Source organism: Colossoma macropomum, unplaced genomic scaffold (genome assembly GCF_904425465.1).
Source record: "Colossoma macropomum unplaced genomic scaffold, Colossoma_macropomum, whole genome shotgun sequence".
Lineage (NCBI taxonomy): Eukaryota > Metazoa > Chordata > Actinopteri > Characiformes > Serrasalmidae > Colossoma > Colossoma macropomum.
This window is the reverse complement of record NW_023494785.1, coordinates 16,838,146-16,857,237: the sequence shown is the minus strand read 5'-3', so window position 1 is coordinate 16,857,237 and position 19,092 is coordinate 16,838,146. Positions and strand designations below refer to the sequence as shown.

The 19,092-nt window shown below is 37.7% G+C and overlaps 2 protein-coding genes and 1 long non-coding RNA gene across 6 annotated transcripts in view; 2 read left to right on the top strand and 1 right to left on the bottom strand.

Annotated features, from left to right (window-relative positions):
- Positions 1-2,364: 2,364 nt before the first annotated feature.
- Positions 2,365-16,365, top strand: grhl2a (grainyhead-like transcription factor 2a). Of its 4 annotated transcripts, none has more exons than XM_036585067.1 (17): positions 2,365-2,680; positions 4,025-4,089; positions 4,700-4,886; positions 5,371-5,426; positions 6,305-6,647; positions 7,310-7,368; positions 7,494-7,650; positions 7,972-8,083; positions 10,338-10,432; positions 12,028-12,186; positions 12,397-12,484; positions 13,655-13,800; positions 14,006-14,043; positions 14,412-14,500; positions 14,907-14,992; positions 15,083-15,147; positions 15,576-16,365. In XM_036585067.1, exons 2-17 carry the CDS (start codon positions 4,049-4,051, stop codon positions 15,688-15,690), a joined length of 1,836 nt encoding a protein of 611 aa, XP_036440960.1. In that variant the 5' UTR covers positions 2,365-2,680; positions 4,025-4,048; the 3' UTR covers positions 15,691-16,365. The 4 variants fall into 4 exon arrangements, with proteins under 4 accessions (XP_036440960.1, XP_036440953.1, XP_036440977.1 ...); XM_036585060.1 differs by having other exon boundaries at positions 14,409-14,500; XM_036585084.1 differs by lacking the exon at positions 4,025-4,089.
- LOC118818008 lies at positions 8,218-10,032 on the bottom strand. Its single transcript, XR_005008058.1, has 3 exons — positions 9,902-10,032; positions 9,837-9,838; positions 8,218-8,229 (listed from the first exon to the last, which is right to left on the bottom strand). It is a non-coding gene; the product is annotated as an uncharacterized LOC118818008 (long non-coding RNA).
- A 264-nt stretch (positions 16,366-16,629) lies between the features above and the next one.
- LOC118813115 (complement C1s subcomponent-like) overlaps positions 16,630-19,092 on the top strand; it is a 37,028-nt gene continuing 34,565 nt past the window's right edge. Inside the window, exons 1-3 of the mRNA XM_036578281.1 lie at positions 16,630-16,747; positions 17,162-17,369; positions 17,512-17,692. Of these exons, the coding sequence (XP_036434174.1) occupies positions 16,734-16,747; positions 17,162-17,369; positions 17,512-17,692 (403 nt within the window). The 5' untranslated portion in view covers positions 16,630-16,733. The remainder of the gene's footprint in view (positions 16,748-17,161; positions 17,370-17,511; positions 17,693-19,092) is intronic.

Sequence of the window (19,092 nt, the reverse complement as noted above, 5' to 3'; positions counted from 1 at the left end):
AGAAAATGGCTTTGTATTTGAAAGATGCTTCTCTTTCCCCAGAACAAGAGCGCTGATTCCAGTTCAATGAAGCAAGAAGTTCTGATGAAAAAAAAAAAAGAAAACAACATGCCACCACTGCCTGTCTGGAAAAGACACACATCTAAATATATTTTTCTCTCAGAAAACAACTGTCTTCTTGCACTTATGGCTGCAAAGACAATAATTATAGAGAAAATAATAATAATACTATTATATTCAATTAATTTGTTCTACCATTAACCGTTTATTGCAGTGGTCACTAACCCTGCTCCTGGAGATCTACCTTCCTGCATACTTTAGCTTCAACCCTAATTTACCACACCTGATCAATCTAATGATTGTCTTTAGAGGTCCTAGTTTAGCTGAATGAGATGTGTTAAATTTAGGTTGAAGGTGAAACCTGCAGGAAGATAGATCTCCAGGAGGAGGATTAGTGACCACTGCTTTATTGCATGGCCTTGCCGTATGGCAACAATATATATTTTTTTTATCTGACTACGATATAAATATTTCTTTTCCTGTGAGAAACTGAAGGCTTTCTACCTAACATGGCATACTTTATCAGGCCCATTCTTACAATAAAATAAAAGCACTACCCCCAGAAAAAAAATCCAATGTATTTCTGTTAAATACAGAAGAAAAATAATAAACCTTTTTGGTGTTTTATAATTCAAGTAGTAAAGGATTAATGCAGGAATAAATTCCTAATCTTATGACTATCTATGAAAGATTATCTGCTGCGTGTCTGGATGTGAGTAAACGGCCAAACATTCAGAGCATGAACGAGTATAGATCAATACAAATTTAAGGAGGCCCAGCATAAAAAAATCAGATACACTGATCACTTCAAACAGTTTAGATGCTGGTAATGCACTTAAAACAATATGTGAACAGTTACAAATCTACTGAAAATCTTTTTTTTTTCTCTTTAGTATTTCAGAGCAGTAAAAACAATGATGCTCCTGTTCTTACAATGTTCATTGTTTGGATCTGAAGTGCTGTATCTGAATGATTTTGGACAATAGAGATTATTTTTATCTTTTTAATCTTTTTCACTGCCTATTCCCACAACTGCTGAAGGCTGCTGATGAGTTTCATTTCATCACACCACTCTTGTTGAGGCCTGACAAATTCATGACTAAGCTCTTATGCACCATGACTTCCCTGATGGGTCAAAGTGCCTGCTGTGGTGCTCTGGATTCCTGTCAAAGCTGACACTGATCTGTGGCCGGTTTTAACTTAGAAATAAATGACAAAGCACTGAAATGCAGAGGCAACCCTAGAACAGTTAGGAATAAATCTACTAAAACTACCTGGTCCAGTCAACACAATGCACAGTTAAGCTGAAATTATATTGTAACTGTATACCCAGCAAGGTTTAGCTGCAGTTATGTAACAACAGGAATTCTATCAGGCAAACTCTGATCTGTTACTGACAAAGTTTTAACAATAAATAATAAATAATAAAATACCACCTGAATAAGTAGATGGAAAAATCACATGGGTCTGCATTTAGTTTGGGCGAATTTCGATGACTGAAGTCATCTCTTTAGTCATTCTAATGCTTTGCTAACTAAAACACATCATGCTTTTCTGCTGTTTTTGATCAATCATTTTGATCAAAAGGTACGGAGCCCTGCTGTTGACATTCTGTATAAATAAAAATACTGCGTGACCACGACTTACTAAGGTGAGGGAATGAGATAATTAAGTTGTGGCCACAACTCAGTAAGGCGTGGGAAAGAGATCCTAATGCGTGGCCACGACTTAGTAAGGCATGGGAATTAGATAATTAAGCCTTGACCACAGCTTAATAAGGCATGATCTCGTTCCCATGCCTTACTAAGTCGTGGCCACGCATTAATATGGTGTGGCCATTAATAATTTTATTTATACTGGATGTCAGCAGCAGGGCTCTGTACAAAAGATATATGCTCAAACATGCTCAATAATATGAAATATGCTCAAATAATCACACAAAAATGACCTGTCGCAGAGACCAGAGCTTTCAGCCCTTTTCTCTTTAAACCCAGCACCATCTTTGTGGATGAAACCAGCTGCTTTACTCATCTACACAGCAAAAAATGCAAACTTACCAGGTCATAAACCTTCAGCTCAGTTTACTCAGCACAGCTAAAGTTAATCACAGATCTCAGAGCTTCAGTTATTAGAGTGTCAGTCATTAAGCCATGACTTAATATAAAACAGCAGCATAAAGACATGAAGGTTTTGGCTGTGATTTTGAGCTCTCTAAGCTGTAAATGAGGAGGCGGGTCTTATTGTGAAGGGCCATCCTACACCGCTGAATCACAGCGTGACAAAGATTTTACTGTTGCTCCTAAACTCCAACCTGCTCATTCACACTTACCTTCACACACCTCAGTCAGCCAGCCGCGCTGTCTTGTTGAACAACTAATTGTTGGAGGTTCTTCGTTTATTCCTTAACTGTTCCTCACACACTGCGCTGTAAGTTCAGCTGTTTTTGTTTTGTTTATGTCTGCAACGTGCGCTGACGTCACGCGGATGTGAGACGTGAGCTAGCGTTTAACCAAAATCTACCTGAAGGCCCTCCTTTCAGTGCAGTGTCTGCTCCTCAGCAGCTTCTGTGGAGTAAAGCACGGGGACACACGGCGACGGCACTCATGGCTCAAGAGGAAAGGTGAGTTGAAGCCAGTCTACCTGTGAACTCTGAAACAAACCGCTTTAATGGAGCCTCAGCTGCTTTAGTGATTCACTCCTGTGCTCTGGTGCTCTGGTGCTCACGCTTAAGGAGATCCAGCTTTTTGTTGTTAAACAGTCCTTACACCTCCCTCTTTCTGTATTCTGTCCTAATGCTTAAAAATGATGATGACAGAGGTAACATGACAGGATTAACATGACTGTCGATGTTATTCGCCTTTTAATGTACCTGAAATATACCAATTGTGCTCATTAATGACTGCTGGTGGATGTGGACAGCACATCACACAGCAGGATTTCTGAGTTAGCCAGATAACTGAAGCCCAAAATCGAGGATTGCCCAATAAAAAGGTCTCTCAATTCTTTTGCTATTGAACAGGCTTGACTTTAGTCTTAGGTTCTCCGGGGAATTTGAGAAATCCTGCTTTGTGAAATACCCCCATGATCTGTGTTTACTAGGAGTGTATGGTGTAAGGGTCTGACCTTACACCAATTCCTTAAGAAACCATTTGCTGCATAATGCAATTTTCACATTTATTTATTTGGTTGAGAATTTTGTTTTGGCTGTAAAATGAGGGCATACCTTGTTAAAGATTAGGATTCTTATCAACTATACTTTATTCTAACGCTCTAAAATGTATGCACTTGAATCATCAACCTCAAATGCATACATCCTGATACATTTTTGCTTCCCAAGTATTTTGCTCAGGTGAATTAGTCTAACCTAGATTCACGAACATCCTTTTGACTTCCACACGGTAGTATCCATATCCATTGGGATAATACATTGTGTGAGGGAACAGGACATTGGGTGGTAATGTAAAGGGAGAGCTATGGGAATAGCAGGTACTTGGTGCAGCCCTTTGTTGGCTCTGAAAGCCCTCAGGCACCAAGAGGTGTCAGTTTTATTTAGCGTAAATGTCTGGTTTGGAGAATAGGGTCACCCCTGTAGAAACAGTATGTCTAATCAAGTGTCGGATCAGAGTTTGGAGCAGAGCTTTTTAAGGCTGAAAAAGCCCGGGCATTTAAGATTATAAGCATTGCATTACTTTTGTACTGAAAACTACAGGTCTTGTTTCCCTCTTTCGACTTGTTTGACAGTTTAACAGTTGATAGTGTTCAAGTGTTTTCAGTTCGTTATAGGTACAGATCCCTATCAAACAGGCACGTGCCATTAATCTGGAAAAACATCCTGTTTGACTATAAATGACCTAAGCTTCCTGAATATATTTTAAACTTGCATTTCACCTGTTTGTCCACAAATTTTGAGCTTGTTACATGTCATAGTAGTATGGTTAATTCACTAGTGCTACATCTATTTCAGAATTTTACACGCTGGAGATTCAGTATGAGGAACACAGTCATTAAAACCCTCAAAACCTCAAAAATGTAAGCAGGAAAAGATTGAGTTGCACATTATAACACAGTTGAGCATTTTTGCTGTTTGCTTTTTGTATCTATATGTAATGATCTGAATAAAAAAAATCAGCAGATTGCATTGATTATTGACACATATTGGTCAACTGAAATTGCCAGTTCTCATGCACACACTAGAGCTGTATTATATGGGCAAGATACCATATTCTAGTTATGTTGATACATATTATTATTGCAGTGTGCTTTGTAATATACTGAAAACTAATTGGTGAACTGTGTATGTGACAGGCTTAAAATTGGCCTGCATTATTTTGACAGAGATGGTTTTGTTTTTTGGATCAGGTGAAAGTCTTTATTCATCCAAACACCCAAAAAACATCTGTGATTGGTCAGGATGCACATATTAAAGTATCTAGTGATTTGTTGGAGATTGCAGCCCTCTGTGATATTACTACTGCAAAGGCTGATATTGCGATAACGATTAACAATTTATATATTGTGCAGCCCTAACCTACACACACTTATCCCTCAGGTAAAAGACAGTGCAAAGACCTATTAAGACATGACATCATCAAGAGAGTAGTAGCCTATATGCTCTAACAGTGTTGGCTGTGTGGTGCAGTAAGCGACTGGTGGTGGTGGTCCCCAATGAGACATCATTTCCATCACGCCGCGTCTTCACCAATGAGGACGAGGCCTGGAGGGCCTACCTTGAGAACCCTCTGACTGCAGTCACCAAAGCCATGATGAGCATCAATGGAGATGAGGACAGTGTGGCAGCCCTCGGCCTCCTCTACGACTACTACAAGGTCAGTAGGAAATGCTCTATAAAGAAGCTACTCAAGGCTATGCAAACTCTCTTTGGTGCTTTTGTAATGTGAAGGTCTTGTATTGCATGAGAAAGACAGAAAGAAGCATATGGTTTCAGGATTATTGTAGATTTTAAAGAATATTCCAGCATATTTCAGCCTAATCTCTATCTGATACATCTATAGCGTACATGCAAGTAATTTTGACACATTGCCCTGTACTTAAAGAAAGAAAAGGAAAATCTGTAGACTTGAAACATGTTTAGAATAGAATTAAATGGGCCAAATGACTCAAAATTACTGTCCATGATTACCCATACTCTACAGATGTGGCAGATAGAGATTAGGTTGAAAAATACTGGAATATTCCTTTAATATCTTACGTTTGTGTCTGAGTGTTCCTTTTAGGGATATATGGTAGAGGTTGTGGGCTCCTTATTTAGATTTATGCAGTCCTGTGATGTTACTTGCTTCTGCTTCCCAGGTTCCAAAAGAGAAGCGGCTCTTGCCTGTAGCTAAAGTTCCAGAGGAGGAAAAGAGGTCTGTTGTGCATTACACATCATCAACTGGACACATGCGGTGCTGTGCAAAAGTTTTACGCACATGAGAAAATAATATTTAAAAGTCTTTTTATTTGGACTGTAAGCATTTAATTACTCTAAAAAACAGTAACATTTGAGTGCATGCAAATAATTTTACTGCAGTGAGTAGAGATTTTGTGTATGTTAATGTGTTTAACCATTTCCAAACCTCTCCTGGCAGCCTGCTGTTAATTGTGGTTATCATCTAATTCCTAGTTTGACTTATCAATACTTCATTAAATTAAATCAGGAGTGCTGGTGGGGGTCTTGCACAAATCTATGTGATGGCTGTGTTGAGGTGAGGTTCAGAACCAAACCTTTGTTTTTCTAACCAGCGTACATCATCTGCAAAACTACTGTTTTGAAAACAAGAATTTCAAGTTACTTTTAACTGTATTTATGCTTATTTGTATTATTTTTAATGTCAAATTGTGTTTGTTATTGGAAAATACACACTAACTGGGGCTGTCTAAGCATTGGCCCTAAGCATTGACCCTATCATTGGGAGGCTAAGTTATGTTAAGCTAGTTTGATGCCACAGCCATCTGTGACTGAGAGTCCAAGAAAGCATAATTGACCTTGCTCTCTCTTAGTGGATAGGATGGCCCTCCATCTCCCCCATCACTCAGCATGATGCTAGACAACGTGGGTGTCTGTTAGCTGATGTAACAGAATTATCAGTTAGCGCTCTCCTGCAAGTGCACTCAGTCATGAACCCTCTTGGGCATTTAGGTATTCAAGAGTCTGTTTGAGGTTTTTATTCTTCTTTTTTGATCACTACACTTCTCTGATATGGCTGATGTTAAAAAGCCAATTTTCCTTGTTTATGTTCTGCAGGATATGGCATGGTGGTGTGGAGTCCATGGACGAGCGTGTTCAAGCTACCAAATCTCTCCCAGTCAACCTTTCCCTCAACGCAGACTCCCACAGCACAGAGATGAAGCGAGATTTGTACAGCACACTGCCAGTGGAGGGGGGAGTGGTGGCCACTGTAAAGGCAGAGTATACTCCAGTGTTGTCCACTTCTAGCCACCAGCAAGGGACACATCCCTACCAGCGCCCTCCTTTTCAGCAGTCCGCTTTCGAAGCAAGGGCCATTTCCCACAGCCGTTACATGAAAGATGAGCAGAAGACCGTGCCGGACAGCACCTTTGAAGACTCTTACACTGGAGAGAATGTGGTGAGAGATTATGTGTGCCTAAAATAGCCTAATAAAAGCCTTTAAAATGCTTTATTGAGAAGATGAACTGTGAGCCTTTGAAAATATACTGCTGTTCAAAAATTTGGACAGCATCGCTTGCCACATGAACTTTTTTTATATTTTATATAAAATAGTAAAAAATATACAATGTGGATTTTAATGTTTTAAACTGTTCAGCAAAATGTATTTTACGTGTTTTGTTCAATATTTCAAGAATTTTGTGAACAGGAAGTTCTGATAAATGATAAATAAAATGTTGTAATTATCTATTTACATTATATATTTTTGTCAAGTTTTGTGCCTTGAAATTTGATCTCCACTTTTGAAATATGATGAAGGCTGGATACTAGTTTTACTGTAACAAAGTTCTCAAAGTTCCTCAGTCATTTTAGAGTCTCAGCTCAGTTCACTGTTCTAGACATTCTTAGTTTTATTTACAGCTTCCTCGAGTCCTACTAATTATTTGTAACTTGTTAAGCTGCATCATATTCATATCAATTTCTATTTTTTTCTGCAACAAAATTGGTTTTATATTACTTAAAACATTGATTCCAAATCATACAATTTCCATCTAATCATGTCCAATTCATTGAGAAGGTAGATTTCACATAATTTATGTGTGTAATCTGTGCTTTTAACAGAAATTTAGAGTCCCCACCTCTCTAGTGTCCCAAGACTCCCACTACGAGCAGCCTGCAGTGTGAGTATCCCACTCTGTTGTGTTGTTTTGAATTAAGTCATTTTCATAAAGACAGTCATAAAGGGAATGGAAAGAAAATGTGTCTCTACTTACCACTAAAATCTCTGTTCATGTCCTTGATCTAGAGACACATTTCAGTACAGTATAGAAGCCAGCCGCTCAGCCCGGCATAAGCAGGGCGAGGGGCCGATGATCTATCTGAACAGAGGGCAGTTCTACAGCATCAGTCTGAGTGAGACAGGGGCCAGCAAGGGCCCGCGCCTTCCCATCAGCAAAGTGCGGGTGAGTTCTGCTGCTGTTGACATGGCAACCAACTAAAGCTTCTGCAATCTGTACTTGGCGTTTAATGAACAGTGAGGCAGGAAATGCAACAGCTGGCATTCTGATTGTGGACTGTGATAAAGGAGCGATTGATGAGCAGAGAGAGGAAGCACATTTAGCTTTGCTCTTTGGGGTTGCTGTTCCCATTTCATGAAAGTTCCTAATAGACATCATTATTATATAGACTGTTTAAAGTGATGAGATTTAATGTGATGTTCCTCATGGTGCTACTATATTGTTTTTGGTACATTATGCAGCCCTGATCATCTTTCTGTCTCGCAGAGTGTGGTGATGGTGGTATTTGGAGAGGACAAATGTCGGGATGAGCAGCTGAAGCATTGGAACTACTGGCACACCCGTCAGCACACTGCTAAACAGAGAGTGCTGGACATTGGTAAGCAATTATACAGTCATATGCAAAGATTTGGGTGCCCCCTGATCAAATTACTTGCTTTGTTGTTTTTGTTTGAAAATAAATTAATACATCCTTTACAGAGAAGACACTGCTGCACATTTTAATGCACAATTACTGTTTGTTTGCTGAATTTAACATATTGGGGAAAAAAAAACATGAAATGTGGCACATATAAAAGCTATGGCGCATTTAATGTTATGTTTTTTTTCCAATATGTTGAACTCAGCAGATAAATAGAAATTGTTGCTGTCCAAAAAACATGTATAGTAACTCTGCAGGAGAAAGCAAAAACATTCTTTACTGTTAATGTAAGTCAATCTAAAGAGATTTTATTCCAATGAATTCTGGTACATTTCTATTGGTGTATTCATCATGAAGTTTTCAAACAATATAAGGACAGCTGATGTGTTCAAATGATGTAGGAGAATAAAAATCTGAAAAATTTGAGATGCATTTTTGGTTGATGTCATCACTGTAATATCAAATTTAATTTTTTTGCAGCATGACAGTCATTTACATTTACAGTTTACAATGTCTGTACTAATAGAAATTGAGCTGGAATAAAAGCTTATTATAATTAACATATTTTAAAGTTAAAATGTGTTTTTATTTTTCTGTGATGTTATTTGAGGTTATAGTAGTGAATGTTTTAAAACTCACTCTTCTGTGTGTCTGTGTGCTTTCAATCTCTGTTTCTAACTACTTGGGGTATCATTCAAGGGTAATCCCCCCATTTTTCCCTCAACCAATGTGTGCATGTATATATGTGTGTGCTTTATTTTTAAACTCCAGCCCTTCATTCAGTGGCCTTCTGCCTCCCCTTCATATTGTATCCTGTTAAATGCAACACTAGTAGACGGCTTAGGGCGGTGAAATCTGTCACCTTTACTTGCAGATGGGAAATGGGTAGACAATAGCAATAGGGTCAGGCCTGAGATGAGGAGGGGGGGTGGCTGACATCTGGAGACCACTGTAGTGGTCTCATCAATAGCAGGTGGCAGACCTAAAAGATGTAGTAAAGGGCTTTTTTGGAGGGCTTGGAACCTGATATGCCTTAAATGTTTGATTTGAATAACAGTATCGAGGGATTTTTCCATAGTGCCCCAGGCTACAGATCAGGATTTGAATAGATATGTTAACGGTTGCAGGCAGAAGTGCTCATAAATAGAAACAGTCTCAGGGAATGAAGCTCTTGTGAATAGCTTCCAGGGTAAACATCCACCATATGTTTGTTATGTAATGTTTTCTCTTCTAATCAGACACTTTTATTTCAGTTGCTTTTGTTGACTTTTTTCATACTGCAGTGATTGAGTCGATAAGACTCAAAATGAATGAAACATTTTCTTTAGTGGTCATGATTTATGGTGCAAATCCAGTTCTAAAAAAGTTGAGGCAGTTCAAAGACAAATTTCCAACAGTTTTAGAGCAGCTCAGTGAGTGATTGCTGTGATTTTTGGTATCTCTACTGTGCATCTCAGAAGTAAGACAGTTTTTAATGCAGTTCTGTTTGGGGGGTTAAAGGTCACAGGAATTCATTTGTGGTTTCCTTGTCCTTTACGCACAGAGGTTTGTCTAGATTCCCTGAATTTTTTTATTTTATTATGGATATCGGCACGTGGGCTTGAGAATATTTAGAATAAACACTCTTCGTGGCTGCCTCCACAAATATTAGTTAAGTTTTACTATGCACAGTGGAAGCCATATGTCAACAACATCCAGAAACACTGCCAACTTCTCTGGGCTCAGGCTCATCTGAAATGTTGCACAGTGGAAATGTGTATTGTGGTCTGAAGAGACTGTTTGTTTGTTTGTTTGTTTGTTTGTTTGTTTATGAAAATAATGGATGTCATGTTCTCTGAGCCAAAGAAGAGAAGGACCTTCCAGATTGTTACCAATGTAAAGTTTAAAAGCCAGGGTCTGTCATGGTATGGGGGGATATTACAGGGTAACATGCACATCTGTGAAAGCTATTAATAGTAGTTTGTTAGGTAAAACATGTAACATTTTCAGTTTAATACAGGTTAACCAGTATTTACTCATCACTGCTTTTACATACTGTGCCATTTTTTAATTGTGTTTGTAAATTATGTGAATTGTTCATAAAAGTGAATGTATTCACTTATTATTGTTCACTAAAGGCATAATTTTAGTGACTATATGATAAAATCTAATGGATTTGTTGATTTCTTTGTTTGTTACTGATCTCACCTCTGATCTACTCCTTTGTATCCAGCTGATTACAAAGAGAGTTTCAACACCATTGGGAATCTTGAGGAAATTGCCTACAATGCTGTTTCTTTCACCTGGGACATTAACGAGGAGGCTAAGGCAAGAGTGCTGAATTGTTTTCATTTTCAAAGTGAAACTGTTAATTAAAGGGTGTTTTTAAACAGACAAATGCACGTTCACATTTAATTCTTTTACGTTTTTGGTTGCCAGATATGTAGCATCTGTTAAACATAGACAAGGTGCATGGAGGATTTTTAAACAGCCCCTAGTAATAAGCAACAAAGCCCTTAGTATTAAAATTTCTGATTTATGACCCCAACTACTTTAAAAGACTGCCATATAGTGAATCCCTTTTCATGCAGGTTTATTCTGGTATCCAGTTATCAGCACTGAAGGCTGTAATATGGAATCGTAGCGCATTGGCTTTGTGAAATCTCATTCAGACATGCTAAAAGCATCACAGAAAAGATGCACTGATTACTGATGCCTGTTGTTTTAAGCATGTTTTACGTTTATTAACCGATGCCTGTTGGAAGTGATCATGTGACCATGAGAAAAGAAGTGGTTCTCACAATATTGCACCATAAGCCTTCTTGTTAAACAAAAGCTACAGGCACAGACATGAAGGCAGAGAAGCCTGTCAGTGGGAAAGTATTTTCCCTTCAGGCAAAAAGATTTCCCATATTTCATCTTTCAAAAGCAGTTTTTCCAGTGTCTCCTGAAAGATTGGCATAAGGTAATTTACAGTTGGTGCATTTCAAACAAATGCCGTTTAGCTTATTTGAATAAACTGCTAGCTCCAGCAGAAATGTAGATCATTAAGCAGAAGGCATGTGCTTTCAATTGAACCATCCAGAACTGATGTAGGTTCTAGGCTGAAGGTCTCAGTTTCTAAACTCTGGTATTGTGATTACTTGAGAGTAATGCATGTTAGCTAAATAACATCTTGAAAGGATTCATTGTCTTCCTGGTTCCTGTTGTTCAGTGTACTAGACAGCTGGACAAATGACTGGAGAAGTCAGATTATATTTAATTAAATTCTTAACTGATCATTTGTGACAGAACTATATTAGACTACTAGTTTGTCAGGAATTTACTGAGGTGCTATGGTACATTGGTATGTTCTTCTTCATAGATCATCAACAGCACACAGTAACGGTATAATAGTAATGTTAAGGCCAATTTAGTAATGTCACAACTCTTAATCTGTCCCTGATTTAGAATGAAAATTGTTGTGCATGCAGACAATGAGTAATATACTTCCCAATTAAATGATCCTAAGACTGTTATATTTTTTACCCTATTGGTTCTAGAATAATTCTTACTGAATAATTCCGTTCTATGTGTTTTTTTTTTTTTTTTTTTCCACTTGTTTGTTACACAAAAAATAGTGACAAAACCCTTCTCCACTCTTCTTGAGCACAGTAAACAAGTAAATAAGATACAGGCATGACCTGTCAAAGAACGATTTTTGTAAATGAGATGAGCAAGTGTGAAGAACCTTTGGCAAAATTCAGAGAACCTCCCAGTAGTGTAAAGTTTGTATACCCTTTGAAAGTTTTCAGAAGAAATCTCTTCAGCAACTCTTTTTCATAGGATGTAATGAGATGATTGTTATAAACGAGGCAGAAAAAAAGCAGAACAAAAAAAATTGGTAAGAATGCATGTTCTCGTGTTCTTTTTCCTTCTTGTAGGTGTTTATCACAGTGAACTGTCTGAGCACAGACTTCTCCTCTCAGAAAGGAGTGAAAGGGCTTCCGCTGATGATTCAGATTGACACTTACAGCTACAGTAACAGAAGCAACAGGCCCATTCACAGAGCCTACTGCCAAATTAAGGTCTTCTGTGACAAGGTTGGCACAAATGATACTCTATCAGTGTACAGTATATAACATTAACAACTGACACCATACAATATATCTAATATGTGGTTTGTTCACCAACGACTAGGATGGCGCTTCTTAGCAGCTAGTCATACATCTGTGCATTATTATGCAAAATAGTCATCACTTTGATTTATTTATTGTGAGATGTTATTCCATCATGCTCCTTTTACGCCACAGGGAGCTGAGAGGAAGATCCGGGATGAGGAGAGAAAGCAAATTCGGAAGAAGACGAAAGGTCATACACCTGGAGGACAGGGTCATAGTGGTGAGTCAGGGGTTTCCATATATGATATGTGGGTCCAGTTTGAATGTCTTACTTAATGTATTGTAATGAGCAGCATGTGTTCCGTCCCCTTGCTCACTCACTAACCCTGCACAAAATTAAAACACCAAACCTAGCCTAGATACACAGAGGTGTATAATTCTCGTTGAATTAGTACATAATATTTGTAGTGAAACACTAGGACTGCACAACGCCTCATTTGTAACAGTATCACAGTCTTTGTGCATTGCTTGTACTGTAAAAATTAACAGAACTCTGCTGTGTGAGTGAGTACACAGGTGAATATTCTTTAAGCATTCAAACATTTTCACAAATGTGCACATTTGTCAGAAAAATCCAGCTTTATCTTTGTCTGTGTCACATGGAAACATCACCTGGTCCCAAGTTTAATTTTAATGTCAGCTAGGCTTGGGTGATAATGATTTGTCAAAATATACCTTATTGTCTGCAGAAATCACAATAAACAATATTATCACAATTCAGATTCCCTCATGAAGTACCACAAATGAGCATTACAGTTCCTTTGCCTACAGTTTACATTTTCCCTAGTGGTAATCTAATTACTGTATCTTCTAACATAGCTTCTAATGTTACTTAATCATTTCTAATGATAACTATAATCTACACAGTCAGTGTGTAGGACTGTTAACATTCTGCGGTTCTCCATGTTTGTTTCGGAAACCAAAAATACTCCCAAACTGGCGTTTTGGCATCCTTCTTCTGGCCAACTCATCCTAGTGGAGAGTAGATCCTATGTTCCAAAGTTTCGTTTTTTTCATTTGCTTGTACCTTAGTGTACTTCCTGATGGCATTCAAAGTACGTATGTATGTAGTTACTTAGTTGACGGTATTCTGTTTCTGTAGGCTACGATTAGGTGCAGTCTTTTTTTCTATTGTATAAATGTTCAAATTTAGATTATTTGTACAAAGGGAATGGTTAAATAAAGATGAAGCAAAAATTAAGTGGTATGTGAAACAGAATAGAAGAATGACCATTTGCCTCCTATTGGCACTTAAATTATCACAATAAATAATAATATTACATATCAGCCCTAGGCTAATATCAACATCACATAGTATTAGTATGGCATTTTGACAGTCGTGGTGAATCGCAAAGGTGTCCTGGTCTTAAAGCTGCTTATGTTTTCTCAGACTTGGCAGGTAAAGCAGGAGGGCATGGAGCGTTAATGCAGAAAAAGCCAGATATCACGTTTTTCAAATCCATGATGGATCTGGAGTCTCAGCCTGTGCTTTTCATCCCAGATGTCCATTTTAGTAACCTGCAGAGAGCTGCACAGGTATGCTCTGCTTAATGTCTCTGCTATGATGTTGGTTACCTTCACTGGAGAGAGATAAATTAAGTCTGGTTGCTGTACATCATTGCTGTACATGTTCATAATCATCAGGCAGTTACACTGTGTTATATACTGAGATGGCCATAACACAGGACCTGCCATAGTATAATAAGAGCATGCTTTTCTGCCTTTGACTGTCTGTCTGCAGATGTTTGGCTTTGGTACTGAAGAAATGGACAACGATGTGTAAGTGGTGTTGTATTACTTTTAAAGGTGTGCTGTGTGTTGTTTAATGAGTGTCTCGTTGGTTTATGCAGTAATACAGGTAAAATATATTGTTTCTCAATGCTGGCAGTGGCTAGGTATTTGTAGCAAAATAACAGCTCAGCCAGAAAACCTTTGAAACGACACCAGGAGCTGCAGTGACTGGTGCTGTTCTGATGTAGTATTTTCAAGCGTTTATGAGCTTTTTACATGATATTTTCAACTTTGAATGTTAGATCATTTTATTATTGAAAAAATGTGTTTTAGTATTAAAATTCATAGTTAAGTGCTAAATGGGTTTTATTTTAATATCATCAAAATTGACTGCAATGATTTGACTGTCACAGCAGCATGATGATGAAGAGGCCCTTTAGACAGACAGAAGATGACCTCTGCCCTTCACCAGCCAAACAGAGCAAAGGAGTCACGCCAAGGAGAGGTGTGTCTGTGTGCATGTGTTGGAAGGAGAGATTGGGTGCTTTTTGCAAACTGTGACTGCACAGGAAATGTATTATATTGGCTTGATACATCTAATATTTTTCAGTATGACACTGCTGTAGGAACAAGCTAATATGTCTGCCAATAGAATAAGACAATTTATCCAGATAATATATATTGTAAGTTAAATAACCTTATAATAGTCTCACATCAACATCATTCTGAAAAATGATTTGTCATTATATAATCTATATGTAAGATGTTTTCACTTGCAAAGATATCATTCTTCTGCAGCGAGAATGTGTGCTTGAGATATTTGGAGTGTTACTCTTATTGCATTTCATTCCTTGAAAGGGATTCTCGCTCTACATTTCCTATAACCTGTGACCATGACCATTTCTTAACAGTTCTGCTGTATGTAAGGAAGGAAGCTGATGAGGTTTTTGATGCATTAATGCTGAAGTCTCCAACAGTGAAAAGCTTGGTTGAGGCTGTAAGTACAAACTTTGCTTCTTGCAGCAAATAAACATTACAATTTGGTGTGAAGTGCACAGAATTACAGATTTACACTGTTTCTTTTTAGATATCGGGCAAATACTTGCTTCAAGCAGAGAAGATAACTAAAATCTACAAGAAAAGTAAAAAAGGGTGAGTAACTATTCATCATAAGAAAACTATAATTGGATGTGATGCAGCTATTTCTTTTAACAACCCAACTGATTCAATCCATTTGTCTTATCTGTTTAAAAGGTGCGTTTCAGCTGGTTCCTCATAAGCAGTATCCCAATTAACGAAATTACATGTGTTTTGGCAGTTGTACATTTGTATGATTGTCCTCTGCTATCGTAGTAAAAAAAATTTCAAATACAGTAGTGGACAGTTATTGCTCCCACACTGCATGTGGTATAGGGGCTTTTCTTATATTTGGGGACATCAGTCAGTTAATTGGTTAAAAGACATCAAGGCATAATTTTGACAGATAATTTTTAAACTGATTTTTTTAAAAATGGTCTTGTTTATATCTCTCTTTTGCTCTCTCTCTCTTGCTCTCTTTCTTGCTCTCATTTGGCCTTCAGGATTCTTGTCAACGTGGATGATAACATCATTGAGCACTACTCCAATGAAGACGCCTTCATACTAAACATTGACGCTCAGGCAGAAGGCTTCCAGGTTACACTCACTGAGATATAGTGACTGTGTTCTGAGGACTTTATCAGCGCATTCATGGACATTGTTATACCTGCATTCTCCTAAATCCAGTCCCAGTTTTCTCAGCACACTTCCAATCAGTGGAAGAATAAATCAAAGTTCAGGTTTTGGAGTCATCTCTATCGAAATGGACCTCCTCTGAAATTGTAGGGTCTAGGGGTCTACACATTCAGCCTTGCAGCAGATTCTCCAGACAGAGTATTGCAGTAATAGACTAGCCCCTAAGTACACTAGTGTGAGAAACACTGCTATACTTTTGGTATTCTGGCTCCCCCTCCTGGCTAATAGTGGAACAGTGAGAACAAGGTTTGTAGCTAACATGTAGTATTACATTCAGTGACATTATAAGTTTGTTTTTATTTACTCCACTCTTCAACTTTTAAATGCTGCTCACAAAATGAACCAAAAGGGAAAACTTCCAGCTTTTTGAAAGGTATGCTTTGTCATAGAATATGAACTGAGAGGACATACATTTGAACAGAAAAGTTTTTTTTCTTTACAGTATATTACATTAGAGGTTATACATTATTAGTGTATAGCTTTTGTGACTGTTACATGTACATATTTAATGATTTTTTTTAGAATTATTTTCCAGAACATGTATGTATATATATGTATCTTTTTTATGAATTTAATAAACAACTATGCATATTCTAATGTATTTTCCTCTTTAAATATCACACATACAAATACAGATATACAGTATATACTCATACTGCCCTTGAGGCATGTTTCTCATGATGATAGACAAATACATTTTTCCCATGTATATATTTTTACTGTATTTGGTTTTATCCCAGTCAAACACTCAAATGTTCCATCAAATAGTAAAATGGGTTATTTATTAGGCCTTGCTGCCCTAATGAGTACACAGCCGTAATGTAAACATGCACTAATCAATTTTAGTTACACATTAGGTTTAGTAACGTGACGTGTAGTCTCCTAGCGAAGTGGAACTTGTATCTGCACTAAAGAAGAAAGTTTGAAAAGTTTGGTTTGGTTTTTTCATTTCTACAAATGTCATAATGTTCACTCTCTGGTAGGTAGAATCTTTTGTTTGTATTTTATTTGCAGAGAAAATGTTTTGGTTTGACTTCATGTATCAGTTCTTTATACCAGTATCGTTAACACATGTAGCTTCTGTTGGCTTCTGGAACACAGATTAAACATACTCCTGGAATAATTTCAGCATTAATAGTAATTTTGTGCTGGAAGATGTTTTAAAATTCAGGGCTGTTGGCTCAGTCTGTGCGTGAAGACACATTCAAATTATGGGTTCAAAGTGTGGGCAGATATCTTTGCGCTACATTTGTTACATTTCAGCGTGGTCTTATTTATCATTCTCTGAAGTGTTTTATAATGTACTTTAGCTGTTAACTCACTGTTACATTTTTCAATTATGTCTATAAATGTGACTTAGAAAATATTCATTGCTTGTTTTTCTTAACCCGAGTTACCACAGCCTGTGTCTGCTGCTGTTGCTGCCTCTGGTATGTTCTCAGCTACTACGCTGGGTACACTCCCCCGATTATCCCCTAGCATACCCAAACCACCTCAGCATGAACTGGTCTGAGTGTGCTCCAGTGGGGCTTTCAGTGTCTCTGACCCTCATTCATCTGGACCTGGAGAACAGCACACTGTGTGAACATGATGCTCTCATGGTCAGTCACTTTGTGTGTGTGTGTGTGTGGTGGGGGTTAGGTTGATATGTTCTCCTTGTGCTACTCATTCTATCATGTTAAGCACATGTTAATAATATTTTTTTACTTGCCTGTTGACACAGCATTTGTCGTCTTTCCTCAGATCTTCATTGACAGGCATCTAAACATGTCTCTTTGTGGCAGTATGTCATTTAAGGAGCTGCAGTCTTCTGTCAATCCCCATTTACGCTCCACATCTGGAGGCTGTTTGTCCATCCAGTTCCGTTCAGATGTGTCTCTCCCACAGGTCCACGCTGGCTTCAATGCCCTCTACCAAACAAGAGGTAAAACAAAGAAGGAATCAATGAGCACTCAGGTATTTAATAAAGTAGACTGGTGTACAACCTTAAAAATATGGTTCTTCAAGGGTTCTTTATTAAAGAAAATGGGGTAACACTTTATTTTAAGGTCTGCTTCTTAATGGTTAATTGTCTATTAGCAAGCAATTAACAATATCTTAGTAAATGGAAACATACATGTTGTAAACAAGCTTAAAAATGTGTTTTAAATGTATTTATATGATCTATTATTAAGGTCTTCTGTAAAGTGGTTATTAACTATTTGTTGACTAATCAGTTAAATATTAATTGATTTTAATCTTTCATTTGCAAGTATACTTTAAATGTCTATGTGACATGTTAATCATGGAATATAAACAAGTAACTGTTTGAATACACAATCGCCAAATATGTGGTAGTATGTGTTAGTAAATGGTCAAGAGATCACTAGATTGGTGCTGTGTGTTGCTATAGTTAGTGGCTGTAGAGTGTATCCCCACAAGTTATGGTTGGCATCACAAGGCCTCTCTGGGTCTCACTGGGCTCTAATGTATGTGCACTGGTTCCACCATGGTAGTTCACGCCAGAGTAGACATTACCTGTAGTTGAGTCCAGTCAAAAACTGGCAATTAAACTGACCATCATGACAATTCCTATATTTTATGTATATTTACATTTAAAAGCTAGTCAAGTGAGCCAAAGACTGAAAAGTACCTGAAAAAGTCATTAATAAGTTTTTAACAAAATGAAACACAAGCCCACTAACCCACCTGGTATTTCAACATTTATTCACGGTTGAATCAACGTTGGATTTTGTTTTGATTTTGAAAAGTGAAGCAATGTTGATATTGCGATGTTCTTTCAATATCTTAACTTTCAACATTGAAACTCCCAGAGAGCAAAAATCAGTTGGGCCACATCTAGGCCGAACACTGCACGCCGAGCTTGAAAGGCATCGGCCGAGACTTCAGTTTGAATCCAGGCCCAATTCTGGTTCAAATGCTCGGCTCACACCTAGTTACGCCATGATATTAACACTCCCCTGCCCAGCCAGCAAAATATACTCACTATTCACTTCCAGATACTTTATGCATAAGTCTGAATCTCTATTTATTAACTACATGTACCTGAATCAAAAGCATAGCATTTGCTCAGATGTAGCCTAACATTCACCTTTATTTAGATACAGCATAACAGAGAAAGCAAACAATCATAAAAAGAAAACCAACTGACCCAATCTCTAATGAAGACTACAGTATAGTTGAACACTGCTGATTAATCAATAGTCTGCCACAGTTTTAATGTGCATTTTCATGTCTTCAGCCAGTATGTACCGTATCATGCCTTGTAAAGTCAGCAATTCTTAAAGCTCACCCGTTTTCACCTATATGCATGCATGAATTTTA